A 22,489-nucleotide genomic window follows, 5' to 3' on the forward strand; every position below is an offset into this window, starting at 1 on the left:
ACCTCTTCAAGGCCACTGGAAATAGCCCATTCCACCATCCAGAACTTAATCATGTGGCCATACTCCTAGTCTCTCCTAGGGAGGCTAGGAGATACTTTTTGAGCAGTCATGTGTCCAGCTAAAAGTTGGGGATTCTAAGAAAAAAATCAGGGAATATCAGAGGACACGGTTAGTTTCTGCCACACAGGTGTACATGCTGGGGATGTACCTGTTATATTAGTTTTCTGAATTTTAATACAGTGCCCTTACTCTTACCATATCCACCAGTCCGTAGGCCCCACCTCTTTTCCCTAACTCCTTTCTGCAGATGGTAAACCTTCTGTTTTCTGCTGTGTTTAAGGGCAGTCACCTGGCGGTTTAAGCTAAGGGGAGCAGATAGACAAGGTGGCTACTCCTTTTAGACTCCAATAATCTCATCTGTTTTCAGCTCTGCTCCTTGCCTTAAAAGAAACCAGTGCCCCCAACTTCTGAGACTTCCCTTGGTCCTGTAGTATTGATCTAAGTTATGGCTCGCTCTCCGCTGCACTGCAGAGGCTTAGCAGAACAGAGAAAGCTGAAACCACACCAGTTGGTCACCTATCTGCTTGCTTTCTTTCAACATAGATATCTGTCATCTACCATTGACTCTTTGTGGGTTTCTTTTACATGGTTATTAGAATGGACTTTGGGTACTTGACCACACTCACAAAACATGGCTTCCGTTCTTGCTACTGGGCCATGAGGATTTCAGTTCATCTTCTGTCTCTTCGTACAGTGGCTAAGACAAGCATGATGGTTTTGGGGACTTTCATTACCTTCTACTAGTTCAAATCAAACAAGAAACCTGTATTCAGGGCTTTAGTAGTGTCAGTAGCTTTTTGCTCTAACAAGAACAGCCACAGTTCACGGAGTTATTATTAGGACAGGACCGTTTTAAGTACCTTCCTTTTATTTATTTTATTGTAAACTTCTCAACCACTCCATGAGATAGGCATCATTCAACCATTGTAATTCTTACTTTATAGATGCAGAACACAAGGCTCAGAGGTTGAACTATTTGCTCAGTCACACAGCTAGTAGCTGAGTATCTTTCTCTAGTATGTTTCACGTAGGCATGTACAGTCTGTTTTGTTCTAGGTTAGGGAGTACAAACCATATTTTTTTGAAGTGTAATTTGTCTCCCGTGGTTGTTTTAATCATTTACAGATTACATAACCCTTGAAACCAGACACTCCCAACTTGACAGTACCTACCGTGTGCTTGGTTTTGCACTCACCTCACTCTTTATTACCTACCTCCTCCTGTAAACCTGAATTTTGGTATCCAATTCTGTTTATTACCATAGTGCTAAAGCTCAGCGGAGCATCGGACAACATGCATTTACAATTTGTTGGCTGACAGGTTCTTCTACTTTGGTCACTTGTCATAGAAATCCTCACCACAGGACAGACATATCTTGGATTTAACCTTTGTCTAAGTTGCTTCTAAATATTTACCTATTTCTAATTCGCAGAACCTTGTGCTTACAACAACCCCTCGTTTTGCATATCCTCTTCAGTATTCTAAACCCAGGAAGTATTATTGTGCCTGTTCTCACTTCTTCACTCGCCTAATATTTAATGCTTGCTACCTGACAAATACTATTGGATGCTGGGCATAGAGTGAATAAGAGAAAAAGGCAGATTAAGCTAAAGAATGAATCATGCAGGTCCCTCCTGGCAAAAAGGTCTTCAACTGTTTTACTTGCATTCAAAGCTACTGTTAATGGATGCCGGGGGCCTGAATTAGAGTGGTGGCACTGGAGTTGGAGTTGAAATGGACAGAACTTGATCCATTAGACAGGAGGGCTGAAGGGGAAGTGAGCTGAAACTTTCCAGGGAGGGTAGATGGCACTTTTATGAAGTGAAACACTCAATATTTTTTGACTATTTGGATGAGTCTGAAGTATACATGAGCCAAACAAAAGCAGAAGTGGCCTGAAGAAAACGATCTCTGGAGGCACAGGCCTTCTGATGGTATTTAGAACGAACACCAAGGGAAAACCGCAAGGACCAGGACGAGGACTGGAGCCACAGCCAACTCCAGTGTGTCAAGGTTATTAGAACAACCAATGCAACAGTCATTGCTTCTCTCTTTATGTTAACAAGGAGTCTCATGAAATTTTATTCCATTTCAAGGGTACAGACAAGAAGCAGATTTCACAGTTAACACAGAAATAATGCAGCAATGTAATTACTGGTTTGGATGGCTGTACTTGAGGTGGTTCTGAGTGCCAACAACTATCTGGAAGGTCAGCTATCCAGTTTTCTCCGTTCTTCAACTGTTTGCCATGCCGGGGTCCATTACTCCTAACTAGAATGGAAATGAGGTGTATTTACAGAGAAAATACTCTTAAGATGCCAGAGAACATAGAACATCTTTTTGAAGTAATAGAGGCTTCCGTCTATAATGGGTCACTTATTTCCCTAATAGGTGAACCTCTAAGTCAACTGCGTAAGCACAGCCTTCGGGATTTCAGCTTTAAAAAATGGTTTAAACTATTTTTGTCCTTAGATATTGTAAAAGTTACACTGACTGGAAACTCCTGAAATGGAATAGCTCAATTATATTTGATAACTTTGTCACACCCCAAATTCATTGTATACACTTAACGCATAGTTCCCAAGCCTGCCATCAACATTCTAATTATGTCATCGTTTGAACAAGGTATTGGTCCCTCCAGATAGTCTATGAAACAAAAGACTCAGCAGATTTTTCACCAGTGTTTCCTCATGGCACTACAGTGGGCACCACAAGCAGGTGAGCTTTTTATTTAAGTAAGTTTCTTACTAAAAATTACTAAGTTGACAGTGATTAAGTGCATCTGTCAAGTATCCTCATCCTTTTTTCAATTCATTAAGAGGTGAGACTATACTCCTAGAATGAGAAAAAATTATTTTAAGTGCATGGAAAATAAAAGATTGAACTTGCCAAGTCAATCAGAGAAAGACAATTATTATATGGTCTCTCTCACTCATATGTGGAATTGAAGAAACAAAACAGAGGATCATAGGGGAAGAGAGGAAAAAACAAGACGAAACCAGAGAGGGAGACAAACCGTTAAGAGACTCTTAATCAGAGGAAACATACTGAGGGTTGCTGGAGGGGAGGGGATGGGGGGATGGGGTAACTGGGTGATGGACATTAAGGAGGGCATGTGTTGTAATGAGCACTGGGTATTATATAAGACTGATGAATCACTGACCTCTACCTCTGAAACCAATACATATGCTAACTAATTGAATTTAAATGAAAGAGATTAAAAAAAGAATTGGATTTGATATGGCTGCTCACTGCCCAGTTAAACAGAAGAGAAAAAGTTGGGAAGCCTTTCTAATCCACATCGTGTCATACAATTATGCATGATTGGGTTTAGACACAAATCCACTGCAATTCATTTTTAAACAAAAACCAATTATAAATTGTTTTCAAGTCAAAAGTACTTATATCTTTTAGAGTCCACTTAAATAAAGCCTACTGAAAAACTTACTGTATTTTAAACCTTTAGGCCTCAGTAGGCTGGTGAATAGAAACACCTTCTATCGGGGCACCTGGGTGGCTCAGTTGGTTAAGCGACTGCCTTTGGCTCGGGTCATGATCCCGGAGTCCTGGGATCGAGTCCCACATCGGGCTCCCAGCTTAGCGGGGAGCCTGCTTCTCCCTCTGACCCTCTCCCCTCTCATGCTGTTTCTCTCTCTCTCAAAAAAAAAAAAAAAAAAAAAAACCCCCCCTTCAAAAAATACAAAAGGAAAAATACTTTACAAAAAAAAAAAAAATCATAGCAAGGCAATTTACCAGAATTCCCACAGAAATGCTTAGCCTATTTTACATGGTACCTGTAAATAGCATCTGAGGAAAAATTTCACAAAGGTAGTTCAATAGTCCAAGTGATAATGCACACTAAAATTCTGGCATGTTACTTAAAGCAAACCAGTATTTCTGTCAGTTCCCAATCTCCTGTAAAGTTTCATCAGTAAAATTTCAATACCATTATCCACGTGTTATGCCTAACAACTTTAAACCATTCACCTAGGATTTTAATTGATTTTTATAGATTAGAAGGATCCCAAATGATTCTATTTATGATACATTTACAATCAAGAATCTGTTAAGACCTTCAAAGCCAATGGGGATGTCTGTTGTCTATGGTGGGCTGGAGTGTAAAGGCCAACTGTTAAGACTGGCAGAAAAAAATACTATCTCAGGATATGGATACACATAAAGATATGTCTGCCAATGCAAAGGTCTATTAGGTACCCTCCCCTTTAAAAAAAGATATATCAGGTCATGCATTCACAATAGGGGTGGTGTCACCGCCAAGTGGGACCAAAAACAAAAAACGTAAAAATCACCCTTACTCTTCTTCATATAAAAAGCAGATACATCTCTCAGTCACATGCATTTCCTCTCACCACCATCACTATGCTATGTCCAAATACGCTGTGGCATTTTTGGTATTTGGAATTTTCTAAGAACAGAGTAATAAATATCTCTAGGACAATACTCCCAGAATAATTAAGAAACCTATGATCAGCTCTAAACACATATTTAATTATGGCACCTAAGGAGACTTATCCTTAGAAACCAACACCAAGTTTGGAAAATCAACTTTTATCCAATCATAATTACAAGTACAATTTTAACATCTAGATTAAGCATTACATATTTGAGGCCATAGGTGGGCACTGGGAGCTGAGTTCCAAAATTACCACTTAAAATTCAAAATGAAAATCTGCAGTCTTTAGGAAGCATTCCCTTTCTTTACACTATACTGTCACAGGTGACTTATCCATTTACTGTAATACTGTAGTAAGTAAATACTACTTTGTCATTATGAAGAAAAAAACTACGATCAGACAAAGATCATAATGTAGTTCTGGAAGACTACACACTCTTTCACTATACACAGTACATAATAAAATAGGGTACACTTTGTATGACAGTAACATGCAATGGTTTGGCTGTAGGAATATTAAATGTAGTTTCCGCTACATCAGAATTCTGTGTGGGTGTTTACAGTTTGGGAATCATAAGGATGAGGACAATTATTCAATGCTTACACAGTAAAGACGTCTGAACACATAACATACAGCTACTCCTAGGTATTAACATGGAATATATAAAAAAAAAAAATTAAAGAAGACTGTCCTATAACCTAAGTGTAAGGATGGACTTTATTTTTTAAAAAAAGTCTTTTGAGGACTACAAATTACAAAGTAAAAGCAGATCACTATGTAGAAACCTAGTGAATACATTTTGCCTGTGCATGAAAACTTTATCAAAATTATTCATTTAACAATTTCACCCCATTCACAATGGTATCAGTTATAATGTTCTTCATAAGGTTATATATTACATGTTATTCCCTCAAGATGAACTTTTAAACACCAAATTCTTGGCTCATAAGAATGGCACCTTTGAAACGGGCAATTTCCATTCAGTCTCTGGTGGCATTATTCCAAGCTAGTTTCTTTCATCGAGAAAAAAAAAACACCTTTCAAAGTGTTCACTTTTAACATGAAGTCTCTCCACCAAAGTGGTCATATTTTGTTTTCTAATGACTACATATATATATATATGTGTGTGTATATATATAAAATATATATATGGGTAGCAGCAAGAAAAGAAAAATGGAAATTAAAAGGCAGCCATTAAAATAAATGGATCAATTGTATAGAAGAGATATTTGGCTCATGGCAATTTAAAAAGATGGCAACTCGGGTATGTTAATAGCCAGGTGCTTGAGCTGTGAGTATGTTAAGAGAATGAAGCTGATCCAGTATGATCAAGTGGGAATTATTACCATCGCACTTCATTCTTTACAACAAATACTCTAAGCCAAGAGGAAGTAAGTTACATTTAGAGTCGCAATTAGAACATGCTGACCACTTACTATTTAACAACTTACTGGGGTTAGTATAGTCATTTCTTTTACTCGCACTATTTTTATTTATTTTTTTAAAAAGTAATCTCTACACCCAATGTGGGGCTTTAACTCATGACCCCGAAATCAAGAGTCAAATGCTCTACCGACTGAGCCAGCTAGGCACCCCTAACTCACAGACTCTTTTGAGTCCTTTCCTTTCAATCGAAGTGCATGACAAGTGTAAAATACTTTAAATGACAAGATTTTTCTAAGGTACATTTGAAAATGGTTGTAATGAAAAGAATACCCATCTGTTTTGCTTGGAAAGATACAAACTGAATGCAGAAGTTGCTCAATGGGAAAAAGCTCAACTTTCTTCTTCCCACCACCTCTGCCACATACAATTTCCCAAAGAACTCACTTTTAAGCTTGTTCTCTATGGCTTTACTAACGAATGAAAACCAGAGAACAACTAACCAAGCTCAAGGACATCCGGGGTTAAAAATGCAAGAAAATATCAACATGCAAGCAATGGTCCAAATACTCAAGATTTATGTTAATGAATTCAATTACTGTATATGAGATTCTCATTGATGAGTAGGGCTTTGGGCATACCAAATTATCACACAAATCATTGCCTTTTGAGACTTTGGATACTTTTACAGTTTAATTTGCAAACAGAATTTTTATAACAAATTATTTTTAACCAAATCATATCTTGAAAACTGTTCATATAGAAAACCCAGGGAATAAAGTGAACTGTTCATTGTGGAAGGCCTTAAATTACATTATTACAGTAGAAAATACAGGAGGTAGAAGATAACTGAAAAGACTAATGCAACATTAGATTCAAATCTATAGCTCCTGTAGCTACTTAAAACATGGTTTTAGAAACTAAACCCAACATTTCCAGTAACCATAGAAACAGTTAAAATAAAATTTGCCATGAAAGCCCTTATATCATGCTTGATATAGGGAGGTAGGAAGATGTAAGAACCAGGACACATGAGACATGACATTTTATCTACAACTCCTGTTTGCTTTACTGAGGGTGTAGTTTCAAAATTCAGTCACCTTCTTCAGCTTCAGACTCAGATTCTAGAAAAGGGGAAAAATGCAGTCAAGCATTATATAAATATCAGAAAGCAGAAGTTCCCATTTATAACTTTGAAGCTCTTTATTACAATTAAGTAATTATATTAATAATCCCCTAATTATGAGGGGGATATTCAAAAGCCTTCATTTGTAAATCTAATATTTATTAAATAGTCTTAAATTTTTCAATTTCCCTCGTAAGTATGTTAGTATATTGGCCAAGCCAAAGTCAAGTTCTCTCCACCTGTCTTAAAGCAAATGAGTATTTGCAGGTCTGTCACAAATGAACAAAAATCTGTACTCAAGGTACAAAATGATATCTCAATGAAAAACGGAAGCACATTCTATGGCTGCATTTGAATTAGTTCTTGGGCTTTACCAAACAAGCTGCACTAAGGAAAAGACTTACCTTCTTCAGCATTTTTGAGCCACTCTACAAACTTTTTCATTTGCTCAAGGAAGACACTTTTCCCCTTTGCAACATGTGCATCTTTATACCACTTCAAAATGGGCTCTTCACTCAGGACTTCAGCTATAAAGAGAGCAATCATTACATTCGGGAGTTTTCAGGCAGTCAGAAGCCACCTAAAGTGCAAATGCCTGCATGGCAAAAAAAAGCCTACTGAAAAGTTAGGTTTGAACAATTACTGTATTCAAAACACTCAATTGGTTTCTTCAATTTTTAAAGACAAGCCCTCTATTAAGAAATGCTTTATCAGGGGCACCTGGGTGGCTCAGTCGTTAAGCGTCTGCCTTTGGCTCAGGTCATAATCCCAAGGTCCTGGGATCGAGCCCCGCATCGGGCTCCCTGCTCAGCGGGAAGGCTGCTTCTCCCTTTCCCACTCCCCCTGCTTGTGTTCCCTCTCTCGCTAGTTTCTGTCAAATAAAATCTTTAAAAAAAAAGAAAAAAAGAAATGCTTTATCAACTAGTTGCCAACGTATGACCTGCAACTAGGAAAAACACTTATTAAACCAGTGATTCTCTCAACTGAAGGCAATTTACACCCCCCTTTGCTGGGACATCTGACAATGTTTAGAGACATTCTTCGTTGTTACACTGGGGAGAGATGCTACTCAACACTCTACAATGCAAAGGACTGTTACCAACTAGAGTTAAATGGCCCAAAATACCAGTTGTACCAAGGTTGAGAAACCTTTCTATAAACAATCAGGGATATCTGATGGATTACGTTAAAATTTTTAGGTGTGAAAATGGTACTGTGGTTTTACTAAAAACAAAAAGAAGTCCATATACTTTATAAACCCATACTTTTAAAAAATTAATTAAGGGTTTCTAGGATTTGTTTATAAATAATTAGAGTGGGAGGAGGATGTAAATGAGGGTACATTTCCAAGAAACCTAACTATAACCAAAGCATGGAGTACTTACTTAGGAGTTCATTACCCTATTCTTTCTTAAAAACAAAAAATTCTCGAAATGGGATATAGACCTCTGTTCTAAGTTTAGAATATAGGAACCAACAAAATCATTTATGTAAACTAGGTCATGGAAATAATACATGTGCACACAAACTACACTTACTGGGGTCAAACTGGTATGATTTATGCAGAATCGAAGAAAACTTTACTAACAACCATAGTAAACTAAATATTGCAATGGACTCTCTCCCAACAAAGTCCTTATCTTTCTTAACCACTTTAGACCAGTTTTCTAAAATAGGATCACAGAAAAGGGAATAATAACTGAAACAGGTTTTATAATAAGCATTGTGAACTGGTCTTAAAAGACAAGTAAAAGTCTACATTGGGTAACGGGGTAGGATGAAGGGAAGTCAACTTGTCATGGGCCAAAGACTAGAGAGATTTGGAGACTATGTCTGGAGAAGAGAACTGGTAGAGAATGGGAGGTAAAGTCTGAGGCCACATCAAGATTTTAGGTTTTAACTTAATATGATTTAGAGATGTTTTGATATTAATGGACTAAAAAACACCCAATTTAATTAGAAACAATTTTGTCCTATAATTAGAGTAAAATATTTTATGGAGCTGATGTTCAGACAACTACTCCTTGGAATTATTAGGGAGTATTCTAGGATTTTTTTTTTTTTTTTAAGATTTTATTTGAGAGAGAGAGAGAGGAGGGTGAGGGGGAGAGGAGAGAGAGAAGCAGACTCCCTGCTGAGTGTGGAGCCCCACAGGGGGACTCAATCCCAGGACCCTGATCATGACCTGAGCCGAAGTTAGACACTTAACTGACTGAGCCATCCAGGCGCCCCTAGGATTTTTATCACCGAATTTAAAATTTAAATTACCTTTATAAAAAAGCACCACGATTTTCTGGAAGGCTTTCATGAAATGAATGTTGTCATAGCAATACTCCTGAATCTTCAGTAACAGAGTCAGCTCAGACTGACCTTGAGTAGTAAAGGCAGCAAGTAGAGGGCTGTATTGCTTTTAAAGGGAAAGGAGAAAAAGTTTTGTCATTTATTACAATGACCCTCCATTCCAAAATTCCTAAAATACAAGACTGATCTTTTAAAGTCACTGTGAATTATATTCCATGTAACGGAAACTAAAACAAACAAACAAATAGAACAGAAGAATCTACTAAGCATCTAAGTCAAATAAGCAATACTGCACCACGGATTCCAGACAACTGTCAATGCGATGTTAATAATTTAGAGGATAAAAAAGGAGTGCTCTTATTTTCCAATATTCCCTCAAAAGCAAACACCAAATTGCAGGCATATGCTATTTTTAAACGTGTATTTGTTTTTAACCTGTGAACCAAAGAAAGGTGAAGTCAGACTTTTTAAGATTATCAATAGTTTATAACTATCACAAATAGTTATTTGTCTACTCACTGGTGGTTATCCCCAGGAACCACAGGATGTGATACATCCTCTAAGTACAGTAACACCTCACTTATCCCCACTAAAAAGCAGAATAATGTTTTGTAAAGGCATAGTTCTAATACCTTCAAGTGCTTGATGGCCTGCTCTGCTACAAGCTCTTCCTTTTTGTTCCATTCCACAGTGCTCATTACGCTGGACCAGACTATCCCAATGACAACGGGTTCTGGGATGTTGTTTTTTTTCATCTCCTCCTTGACATACAAAATTATCTGCAAAAAGATCAATTTTAGTAAAAGAAATCAATTTTGAGATCAGACGAGATCGGGCGCGTTCAGGGTGGTATGGCCATAGACAAGAAATCAATTTTGATATGTACACTCTACACATCAAACTCAGACCTTTTACAAAAACATAAAACCACCTTTCCATGCAACTGGCAATGACCACAAGTGTGCCACATGTGATCAGAGAACTTTTAGAACTGGAAGGGATGGGCCTGTAGTCCAAACCTTAATTTACACACAGGCAAACTGGCTAGGAAAGGACGGAGATGGAAACAGATGATCTATCCACTGGCTTGCACCCTACAAAATCCCCAAGCATTATAATTTCTGGGCACTAATAAAAGACTAAATATGAAAAATGATGAAAAGCCCCAGCATAACATCCTATAGCTATTAATTAAAACCCACTCTGGTGAAATACTTTAAAACTAGTCAAGTGAATAAACATTTTCTTAGAAGAAAATCATTAAGATGGTTTAAACAAAAATATCTTACATCCTTAAATGGATCACCACGGGACATCTGTTCTTGAAGTTCTTTCTGGAGTTCCTTTCGAGCTCCTATGGTTTGCTGATTTCGAACATATTCTGAAAGTTCTTTCAAGCCTGCCTCAGTAAAATACTTAGTGAAGTGTTCAACGCTTTGTTTATTGGCAGGAAAAAGTTCCTGAAAGGAGAATTTAATCTGGTTAAATGGTCTTTAATCCTATCAAGAAAAACACCTCCTCTTTTCACAGATTAGAAATGAGAAAATTCCCTTATTACACCAAGTGTTGGCAACAATGGGAAGAACGAGAAACAAATTACAAACCATCAGTCTGTTATCCATGCTGACTTTCCGAAGACTTGCAGCTACTGCATTGATATCTTTTTCATTTATCCATGATTTAAAGAGCTTTACAGCAAAAGCTGCTGAAACCCCTGTAGAACAAAAGAGCTTACTTAACAGAAGTGTAAGTGGATTTCAACCACTCTATCTCCTCATTTCAACCACACAGAATTACTCTTTATCCCTAAACTTCCTTCTGCCACTAAGCTGCTTACGATTTCACTCCAATTTCTCTCTTCTATCATTTGCTAGTTATGTATTTTAGTCGTTAAACTGCTTTTGAAATGTGTAAAATGACACTCGACAGGGTCACTATGGGAAATAGGCACATTAAGTACTTAGTACTCTAGTTTAAAGTTAGTTTTTGGGGCGCCTGGGTGGCTCAGTCTTTAAGCGTCTGCCTTCAGCTCAGGTCATGATCCCAGGGTCCTGGGATCGAGCCCCGCATTGGGCTCCCTGCTCGGCGGGAAGCCTGCTGCTCCCTCTCCCAAATAAATATAAATATAAATAAAATCTTAAAAATATTTTTTTTAAATAAAAAAAGTTAGTTTTTTAACTGTAGAGAATTATTTAACTATGAAAATGACAACAGGGACCTTATTTTCTTTTTGGCTCAACATTTCCCCCAACTGGAATTAATATTTCTGGGTTTCCCTCGCATTTCTCTTTTTATGTTATAGCCACATTTGTCTGAGCTTTGGATATCTGCTGTATGCCTAAAGATAGCCAAAGGTATACATGAAATATCTAATGAATTTTATTAAATTTAAGGATAGTTAAGAAAACTATCACACAGTCGTATCTACATAAACTATATCCTAGCTTTTGTATCAGTTCACATCTTTCATGCTCTTATCTATCCCCACCCTCAGCCAATGAAAGACAACGCTTTACTAAAGGCTGATTACCTTCTTTAACCAAATTCTCATTATAAAGGCTATTAAGAATGGATGCATTAAGTGTTCCATTAGCCAGAAGAACACCAGTCAACATAGCCAGCTTGTTCCTCTCCGACTCTGAAAAACCCTTTAAGAACAGCAGCAGCTATAAAAGTAAATAATTAAAGGTTAAAAGAGCAATTACATTATATAAAGAGAAGCAGTAAGGCAAACTATATTGGTTAAAAGTGTGGGCTCTGGGGTCTAACCATCCAAATTTTTATCTCAGTTGTAATAGTAGCTGAGTGATTCTGGGCAAGTTACTTAACCTCTGTGCCTCAGTTTCCTCATAAGTAAATGTGGATAATAAAACTTGCCTCATAGGGTTTTTATATTAAATGAGTTAATAACTACAACGATGCCTGAAACGTGATGTTATTATTAACATTACTAGATTTTTTGGTCGGCCTATATATAGAATGCCTAAGACTCCAATAACAAGTATGTTAAATTTCTTTCTCAATATGCTTAGCTTTGATCCTCTACCCCCTATCCTGGACAGACCCCATTTTGATCTTTAGCCTTTTGTCACTTGTTTGGACACAAAGCTAAGAAACACTGTAAAACAAATTAAACTAAATGATATACCCCCAAACCACATTTCAGGCCTACATAAACAGCTAATCATTTCAAATCTGTGGCAGTATTAAGATACAACACTCTCCTCTTTGACCCCAACCTTTTGTTTCCATAAAGCATAATGTTCTTCATACCTTTTTTACTTCATCTTCAAAACCTTTCTCCAGGTATTTGTAGCGCCTGATTAACTTGTTAAAAACCTATTAAGAATAGTGAAGGAATTTAATAATTTCATAACTACAGATGCCAGATTCCTAAAAGATCTGAGTATTTCATAGTATCTTTTTAAAACATCAAAGTAAACCTTCCACTGGATATGAGTTTACAAGCTGTTAAAGCCAGCTTAGGAAGAGTCTGTCAACTCCCAAACCCTATAATATACCGATCTTAACACTTAAGCCACCCCACAATAGATTTTTATTGCCAAATGTTAAAGCAAGGACTAATCATTGCTCAAATACAAGTCATTTACCCATTTTCTTTTTTTTTAGTCATTTACCCATTTGTAGGATATTAACAGAGTAAGATCATAGAATATAGTTCTATTTTCCTAATGACACAGACAACAAATCTCTAGGCTAGATACACTTGAATTCTTTGCTTACAATGATACTAACCTAACTGTGTACGAAATCTTCAAATGAAATTTTGATTGGTAAGCTAATCTGCCTATAACCCATTCATCTTTAAGAAGTTATATGAAGGGGCGCCTGGGTGGCTCAGTCAGTTAAGTGTCTTGACTTTGGCTCAGGTCATGATCTGAGTCCTGGGATTGAGTCCCTGCCTGTCCCTCTGCCCCTCTTCCTGTTCATACTCTCTCTCTCTCAAATAAATAAATAAAATCTTAAAAAAAAAGTTATATGTAGAATAATTCTATGATGCAACTCATGACAAGGATATGATTTTCCTTTTCAGCTTGAGGTTTCTCTTAAAAAATGGACTAACTCCAAAGGGACAAGTAGGAAAATAACTAATTCAATCTTTCCTGCTTTGTTTTCCTTAACCCATTTCATTATATTGCACCAAAAAGTATCTCTAAATCTTCAGTTCTAATTCCTTCAACTTTCTACCCGCAACCTCTTAAAAGTAGACTATTCCTATTCAGATGGATAGGAGCTAACTGAAATAAATATGTAGTCTCATTTACCTGAGCAAATGCTTGCATGGTCTCTAGGTCTTCTTGTGCTGCGAACACACAGACATCTGTACGCATCATGTCATCTGCCAGTGTACCACCTGGGGCTAGGGTATATTTTACAAAAAATTTGCAGTGACATTTAAAATTAGTAATTGCTTCCATCTTACTTTCTGTAAGGATTCCCATTGTAAAATAAAATGATAAAAATTCTAAAAGATGACCTGAAAGCAAATTCAGTATCTCAGTAGGAACATGGCTAGTTGGTTCAGTATGTGTGAAAAAAATGAAACAATTTAAGGGAATAACCCCCTTTAGCAATCAATTAAACTCGCTGCACTAACCATTCAACAGTATCAAATCTGTCACACAAGTGAAGATGTTGAGTTGGTTTTGATAATGTAACTTTTCATACAGAAAACAACCCTTCAAGTTACCAAAGAGGCTGGGCTATAAAAACCTACAACTTAGAGACTTTATGTTTTACATACATTTGTACATATTTATGGATAAAGTGATGTCTGGTATACACTCTGAAATCTGGGGAGGGGGATGAAGTCAGTGGAGTCATAACCAGATTAAGACCGTTGACAATTATTGAAGTTGGGTAATAGACAAGAAGTCTGTTTTACTATTCTCTCTAGGGTATCTTTGAAAATTTCCTTAGTAAAGGTTAAAAAAAAAGAATTTTAAAAGCAGGCTTATTGATAGTATTGTAAATAGAAAATGGATTTTTCTTACTATAAACTGGTAATGCAGTGGAAGAAATACTCATTGACTAGGCATTAGAACATATGAACATTCCTTGGTTCTACCACTGAGTAATTATTTGAGTGCATATAAGTCACTAAAACCTCTCTAAGCCTCTACCCTGCAAGCTTACAAATAGAGTTCTGATTCTATCAGCCTGGTTGTGAGGGTCAATACAGTTATCACTGTGAAAACATTTTGAAATATCTTAAAGAGCTATGGAAATGAAATTGCCATCATCATTTGAATATATATAGCTAAATGGCACATTCTCTTAAGATACCCTGAGTTGCTGAGGGTGGAGGCAGAAGTTAAGTTAGAGCAGCGCTGTGCAACAGAAATAGAATGTGAGCCACACGATGTAATTTCCTATCATCTAGGAACTTTATTAAGAATATTAAAAATAAAGTGTAATTTTAATATACTCTAACCCCACATATCAAAAATATTGATTTTAACATTTCAGTATTCAAAATATTATTGACAGGTCTTAACATTCTTTTTTCTATTAAGTCTTTAAAATACAATGTATATTTGACACTTATAGCACGTCTTGATTTAGATTAGCCACGTTCCACATGATAGCCACATGTGGGTAGTGGCTGATGTATTCAAGAGTGCAGGATTAGTCCTCAGGCATACAGAGGTAGTACTTCCTAAGACAGAAGAGGTAGGGGTTTCTCCATTAACTCAGAGTGTTCAAACACAAGCTGGAAAAATTATTGATTGGGGATGTATTAAGGACAGAGGTATGAGAAAAGCCATTCCCAAGTGTTATGGTTTTGTAACAGATTTCAACTATAAAGCTAGACAAGGCACAAGGCAAGATAATTTGCTAAGTTACTAGGATCTGGGAGGAAAAAAAAAAAGGAAAAATCCCAAAGAGGTAAAAAGCCAAAAACAAAGCCATCCCAATTTGACAGGACTGTCAAATAGTTCATATTCTGAATTCCACATAATCTCTATACATTACACCTCCCACAAAACCCACTTACCCAGCATTCCGCCGGCCACCAGAATGTCAAAGAGTGTTTCTGCATATCGGCGGTAATCAAGTTTTGCTCCAGAAGCATCAAGAAACTTTGCTACTGCTTCCAAATCAGTACCAGTTTCAGTTAAGCCTTGAATAATACAGTCTTGAAACTGAGTAGGGTCAAACCTCTCTTTTTCATCTGGGGGGAAAACCCCACAACATTTAGTTTTAAAAGGCTTACCAAAATGCCACAAAACCACCACCTTATGAAAGTTTAAGTACTGAATAATATTAACCACATTTAGCACAATCTCATTTATTTCAATAGCTGGAAAACATAAACACAAGGAAAAGACCTAAACATACACTCTCCGCAAATGCAAGGCACGACTGCCTAGTCACAAGAATTGTGTGGCTTTTTTCCCACTATTCTTTTACATAAGTCTCATAAATGATGAGTTAAACAAGCTAGTGTGTTCCTATGGCCAGCAGACAATTTCTACCCTGAATGCTCTCCTACTGCCTCTGGGCTTTTCTGAAATTTAGGACATCCTCTAAATTTCAAGTAAATTTTTTTCTTGAGTGAAATTTTGTCCAAACACTGGAACTCTTCCTTCTTTTCTTTAAATGCCCATAACACTTTCTATGCTGTTACTGGTTTTTAAATCATTTGGTACTTAACAGTGCCTTACGCACATATCCAGCCTTTCCTGAGCTGCTGCCACACACTCCATGATAGGGTTTACTTTCCTATCTAGGTTAGATGCCATCTTAATTTTCACATAGCACCAGAATGATCAATTCCTCCCTGCCTGCCCAGGACTTTCCTGTTTTAGCACCGAAAAGCCTATGTCCTGCAAACTGTGTTCAGTCCCAGACAAATTCGGATGATTGTTCATGCTACCCAGAACCCCACCATCAAGAACTAGGAAGGCAGGAGGGATCTCAGTCTGGAACTGGGGAAGGGACAGCTCTTTCTGATGCCAATAACAATAAAATTACGTGACACTACCACATTCGCAAGAGGATACAGACTCCCCCATCACTGCTGAAATGCTCTGGTTTCCAACTTCTGTTCCTCCTGAGGAAATTTACCAGGTTTAATCTAAAAAAATCTGCAAAGGCTAGAATCCAATCTTCTTCAGTCTCCTCCCCACTACAAGAGGGCAGTCTATGATCAGGGATTACAAGACTGTAAATACACATCTCAAAGTGTCTGTTACCCAGGGCAGAGAAACAATTTATAACCAGTAGCTGACCCAGTTCTATTTCCTCAAAATTTCCTGTAAAATACGGTCAGTATGTGTTTTTGAGCAATAACATTGAAAGATTTTGGGGAAAGTATTAATATTAAGCCCAATACAAAATATACCCGAGACCACATCTCATTTAACTTTGTTATCACTACTACAGTGCCTTGCTACAGAATTATCATTCACCTAACCACCCACTAATAGAAGCAGTTAATATAATTCTAGTACTTTTCTTACTAAGTCTGTGAGAAATATTTAATTTCAAAAGACATTACAATGTGAACTCTGTTCCATAATTAACTTCCATGCATAAAGTCTGGTTTTTCTCTCACAAACCTTCACAAAGTTTGGGAGGAATTAGCAATCACATTAGGAGCTCTCCTTTCTTAAGTTAAAACTTTTTCCCTCAAGCATAAGTCTGCTTGAATAAAATTTAGCTAGTGAAAATGCACTCCATACTCAAAAGAAAAAATGTACTTCAGCAATAAAATGATCATTCAGTAACCTGCTTAAAGACATATATGTTGATACTAAAAACTAAAGGCTTAGAAAAACAGTAGAAATATTAAGGATATATCTGAAATGGAGTCAACTAGAAATTCAAGTTCCTTTCTGGTGTTTTCTCTTAAAGTTTACTATTAAGAGACTGCCTGCCAGAGAAACCAAGATACAAGTTATTCTGGAAGTTTGAAGAGAGATATTAAAACATAAATATTTACCTCTTTTTCTGGTTTTAAAACGCTGGCCTGATAGCGTTGGCTTTTGCTGCTTTTGATTATTCATAAAAGACACCCTAAAAAAAGAAAAATAAGGCCTTACAAATATCAGTGCCATAACATTCATTTTAAAAACAAAGCATCAAACCTTGGTCTAGTCACATATGTCAAATATAACACACACTTTCAGCCTGGCAACAGACCTGGGGGAAACAAGGAATTACCTTTGCCTGAATTAAACGTAACTTCAAAACCTGCATTTCTCCCTACAAGAAACCCTTTAAAGATGTGGTGTACACTTTCAAATGACTTTACCGCACCATAGTGACCGGTGGCAAATCACCCATCCTAAACATAATTGGGTTCCTCCTCGTTCCTCTTTAAACTCTCCTACATAGTCCACTACTTCTAAGCACCACCGTAGGCTAAAAGGGATTACCACCATAGTCAGGAGGTATCCAAAACGTGTACGTCAATTTTCAGACACCGGCAAAGGCGGAGGCCTTCTACGGAGGGGCTTACGAGCAGCACCAGCCTACCAAGCCGTGCCTGGGACTGCGGCGGCCGCTTGTACCACCCCAGCCTGCAAAACGAACTGGGAGCCGGCCTAGCCTCCTCTGCCCCGTACCCTGCAATCCAAGTCTCCTCCCCGGGCACGTGTCTCCCCCTCCACACCCTTCCTGTGTCCGCCGCTCGAGCGCGATAACGCGCCCCCACCCCAGGACCCCCTTGGCCAGCGCGGGGCGCCGTAGGGGCCGCTCCTGGCCCGCAGCCCCTTCCTCGCTCACCCCGTCGCCGGCGGTGGCGGCCGCCGCAACGAGCGGACCACAGGCGCCGAGGCGCTTCGCGCCGGGGGCCCCGCCGCCCCGTACATCCGCCCGCCCTCCAGCGAAAGCAGCGGCGGTGGAGGCGGCCGCAGAGGTGATGGCGGCTCCTCCGCCCCGCCCGCCAGAACCCCCCACGCGCACATCACCCAACAGAGGCCGCAGCGGCTTTGTTACCCAGGCCGGGCAGGGCGGCAGCGGGGGCCTGCCTCGGCCACTGCCTCGCTCCCCGGTGCCGCAGCGCACACCCGGGCCCCACGTTCCGGCCCGGGCCGCAACCCCTCGACCTCCCTGCTGAGGCGGCGGCGGCGGCGGTGGCCCTCGAATCCAGGCCCCGGATCCGGCCTGGCCTCATGCGGCGGCCTCCGCTCGGGCCCATTCAAGCCGGGCCGCACCTGACCTGCCACCCGCCCCGTCCGACGACGAGGGGCCACAACGTCGGCCAGGGCCAAGCGGGCGTCGCGCCTCACCGAATTTAAGGCGAAGAGAAAAGAGCCAGAAATCCCCGATGTGGCGGCAACTGCGGCGGTGTCTCCCCTGCGACCGGAACTAACGCGAGGAGGAGGGAAGAGGTGTCACCCCCGCCCCGGCCGGCCTCCTATCGCGAGATTTCTTCCCCTAGCGTCCTCCCCCGCGACCCTCCCTGTCGCGGCCTTGAGCCTCCGCCTTTTCCATTCCGTGGGGTTCGGGGTGGGGCAGTAGGAAAGGAGAGGGAGGAGAGTTTTCAAGGCTTCTTTGTTTCTTTATTGGGTTCCAGGTTTTCCGGAAACTTATCCTAGACTAGCCTCTCTTTTTTCCTCCTCCGCTTCATCCGGCCTCTGGGCACAGGGAGGGCTTAGAAAAGCAAATACCCCGCCCCCACCCCCTCCAGTCCTGGAGAAGTTGGACACGTCCGTCCGGAGTCCCTTCCCGTAGACGTCCCCCCGCCAGTGCAGGAAGTCGACGTCCGAGGGCCGGGTGCGCTTGGGCCCTTTTGGGGCGGCGACTGAGTTTGGCCTAGGGGCCGTCTGCCGACCTCTGCTCCCGCCGGGGTTGGTAGAACTCGCTCAGGTTAAGTCCGAAGCGGGGTGACTTTGCTTTGCGGTGCTGGCGGGGTGGGTTGTGCACTGCCTCTCAGGAGGGAGGGGGATCCGGATGGAGGGGTTCAGAAGAAAAGTCTGCCCTCCGACTGTGGCCGCTACTCCTTGCAGTGAGTGGTCTTTGCCGTTTTCTTCTCTGAGTGTGGTGCTTGCGGGGACCTGGAGAGCATCAGAATCCCCTGAAAGACTTTTTAAAACACAGATTACTCGGTCCCACAAGCACAGATTATGTAGATCTGTTGTGGGACTCAAAAATGCGCATTTCTGACCAGTTCCATGTGATGCTGATGACCCTGGTCTAGGAACTACACTTTGAGAACCACTGACTTAGAGGGCTGGGGGACAGGGTAATGTGTGTGAAAAGCACTGTGGACATTATAAAACTGAACAAATAGCGATGCTGTTTGTCTCGCGTTTTTATTCCGTTTGTATTAGTAGTTTGCCTCTGCATTGTTACTTACCCTCCTACCAAAAAAACAAAAACCCAACACCAAAACCCCGTAAAATCAGGGTTTGTTCCTACATTCACCTTTCCTGGACTCTGCTTCTCTTCCTTATCAAACATTTTGGATAAATTAGTTTGTATTAGTTGATTTATTTTCTTTATCTGACCTCTGCCCCTTTTCCCTCGCAACTTTTTGGAGAATTACTTCTCAGAGTTCTTTCCTGAAATTATTGCCACTCCAGGGATCTTTCAGTCCTCACCCTCCTTTCCTCCTCTGAGCATTTATTTAGGCCATTACGCATCTCCTCAAAACTTTGTTGCAGTTGTCCTGGTTACCTCCCAGATGCTCCTTTTTGTGCTCATACCTTTTATCTTCCATCATGCTTTCTTACATGACACTCTCCATACATTCCTAGGGATTTAACTTTTCAAAGAATGCCACACTCTTCTATTGAATCATTAAATATTTGTTGAGTTTAGGCTCTGTGCCCTTTCAGGGTGAGGGAATAGCAGTGGGCAAGTCCTGAGGTAGGAAAAACCTGGCCTGTTGGAGGAACTGAAAGGGGCTAGTGTGACTGGATCTTGGTGGGAGATGGGAGGTCTGTGGGGAGCACAGTTGAGTGGTTAACAGCCAGATTTCTAAGTCTAACCCTTTCCCCCAAGCTGCAAAGCCCCACTATCTGGTATCTCCACTAAATGCCAAACTAAACACTCAGCGCTATTGATTATTTTCCCCCCACCCCAAAGTTGTGTTTCTCACTTCTGAAGTTCTCTTAAAGATACATGTATTCTAACACTTCACCTTATTTAATCTTCAAAACTACCTTATGATCTAGAAACTATTATTAGCCCCATTTAATAGACTGGAAGACCAAGGCATGGAGAGGTCAAGAAACTTACTCAAGGCCATAGAACTAGTAAATGGAAGAGCTTGATTTGAACCCGGGCAGTCTGGCTGCAGCACTATAGCATTATTGCCTTGCCACCAAGATCTAATTTATCCATTCAACAAATAGTTAACGGAGCTAAAGACCACTAGAGATATAGAGGTGACAAGTTAGACCTCTGACCTCACCAAGCTTATCTTCTATATTTGTCACATTTCTCAATTCCATCATCTTTTTCCAGTATCATCTTCATTTAGGCCTCTATTTCCCCTAACTGGGACTTTCGCAATAACTTCCCAACTGCTATCCCTTTCTCCGCACTTCCAGAGTAATCTTCCCAAATGCAGCCTGAAGCATTTCACTGTTTAAATGCCTTGGTTTGTACTCCAGATCACCCAGGGATCGTTCTGACCAATGTTTCTCACCTTTACTTCCCATCATATTGGTGGTTCTTAATCTGTTATTGCTCTCCATTGTGGGGCGTATAGCAAGCAATTTTTGACTAAAAGCTATATTAAATTTAGCAAGTGATTTTTTTTTAAATGATTTATTTATTTATTTTTAGAGAGAGAGTGGGGAGGGGCAGGGGAAGAGGGAGAGAGAAAAATCCTCAAGCAGACTCCCTGCTGAGCGCGGAGCCTGATGTGGGGCTTGATCCCAGGACCCTGAGATCATGACCTGAGTAGAAATCAAGAGTCAATGTTCAACCTACTGAGTGGCCCAGGTGCCCCAGCAAGTGATTTTCCTTAAAAATTAAAGCGGATTGAAGATTATCTATTACAAGATCATTCTCACTTATTTCCATTCTGATATACGTACCTGAAAGTCAGAGAGGGAGGACGTCCCTGGGCATTGTACATGGCAGGCAGCCTATATTACCTATGCTTTCAGGTGTGCCCACGGGAATAGGTGCCATGGGCTCGCAAGGGAAATGTTTATAAACTGTATCACGGCTGAAAAGGTTCCAAACACCTGAACTCTATGCTTTAGTCAGACTGAGATGTCCCTCTTCTTGAGATGTCCTTCCCTCATTTTTTACTGTCAAAATGCTATTTATCATTTCAAGCCTTATTTCAAATACTATCCTTCCCTTAAGCCGTTCTTAGTCACTGCAGCCGATGTGAACACATTCCTTTTCTGAACTTCTTCGTACTTTCTGATATTTGACCTACTTTGAATTTGCAACTGTCCTATCTTTTATCCTATACTGAAATTCTTGATGGCGATGGCAATTTCTTACTCATTTTAGTTGTGCTTCAGTGTATGGCAAGGAACATGCTTTAGTGAGTATGGGATGAGTTTGATAAAGCTAGTACTTTCCGTGGTGGAGACTTGACCGTGGAGGAGAAAGAAGGATGACAAAGAAGGTCAACCTGGTTTCTTATAGCAATGCTGGAAGATAGACGTTTAAAGGAGAATCTCGTCCCTGGCTGTTTTTGAGATTTTACATGAGTCACTTAATCTCTCTGTAAAATATGAGTATGGATGCTTTACGTGACAGCTAAGACCCTTCTAACTCTCATAAATGGGGTTCCATATCTTTTTGTAGATTCGTTATTGGTATCCTTAAACTGACTCGAGTTCCCAACAATATACTGCATGCCTACCTGATAAATGCTGTACTAGCATAACAGTTTAAGGAGCTTAAAGTGATAATTTTAAGTTTAAGGAGCTTAAAGTTAATGAGCTTGAGAAGAGGGATAAATCAGATCTTTGAGGAAATGCCTCATAAGACAAGGTCAGGGCCTGCTTTAAATTGTCTTTTGTTTTTGTTAGTGCTGAGTTAAGAATTCTGTAATGGCTAACCTTGCAAACTCCAGCATATAAATAATAAAGTTTTTGGTGAAATATTAGCAACATTCAAGACAATGTCTTATGATAAAAGTATTTTGGAACTTTTTTTCATCATTGCTAGGCCAGGTTGCGTTCCCTGTTTTTTATCTATCTATCTATCTGTCTATCTATCTATCTATCTATCTATCTATCTATCTATCTATCTATCT

The 22,489-nt window shown here is 39.7% G+C and overlaps 1 protein-coding gene across 5 annotated transcripts; it reads right to left on the minus strand.

The window, feature by feature from the left end:
- Positions 1–2,105: 2,105 nt before the first annotated feature.
- BZW1 (basic leucine zipper and W2 domains 1) lies at positions 2,106–18,655 on the minus strand. Of its 5 annotated transcripts, none has more exons than XM_035007430.1 (13): positions 18,546–18,655; positions 17,255–17,328; positions 15,305–15,481; positions 13,572–13,666; positions 12,559–12,624; positions 11,816–11,951; positions 10,890–10,999; positions 10,575–10,745; positions 9,918–10,064; positions 9,253–9,391; positions 7,389–7,511; positions 6,959–6,982; positions 2,106–2,331 (listed from the first exon to the last, which is right to left on the minus strand). In XM_035007430.1, the coding sequence occupies exons 2-13, from the start codon at positions 17,316–17,318 to the stop codon at positions 2,132–2,134; spliced, it is 1,452 nt and encodes a 483-aa protein (XP_034863321.1). In that variant the 5' UTR covers positions 17,319–17,328; positions 18,546–18,655; the 3' UTR covers positions 2,106–2,131. The 5 variants fall into 5 exon arrangements, with proteins under 5 accessions (XP_034863321.1, XP_034863322.1, XP_034863320.1 ...); XM_035007431.1 differs by lacking the exon at positions 18,546–18,655 and adding an exon at positions 18,253–18,376; XM_035007429.1 differs by lacking the exon at positions 18,546–18,655 and adding an exon at positions 18,040–18,140.
- Positions 18,656–22,489: the final 3,834 nt, after the last annotated feature.

The sequence above is a fragment of the Mirounga leonina genome, unplaced genomic scaffold (genome assembly GCF_011800145.1).
Source record: "Mirounga leonina isolate KUSES-001 unplaced genomic scaffold, KU_Mleo_1.0 Mir_151, whole genome shotgun sequence".
NCBI lineage: Eukaryota > Metazoa > Chordata > Mammalia > Carnivora > Phocidae > Mirounga > Mirounga leonina.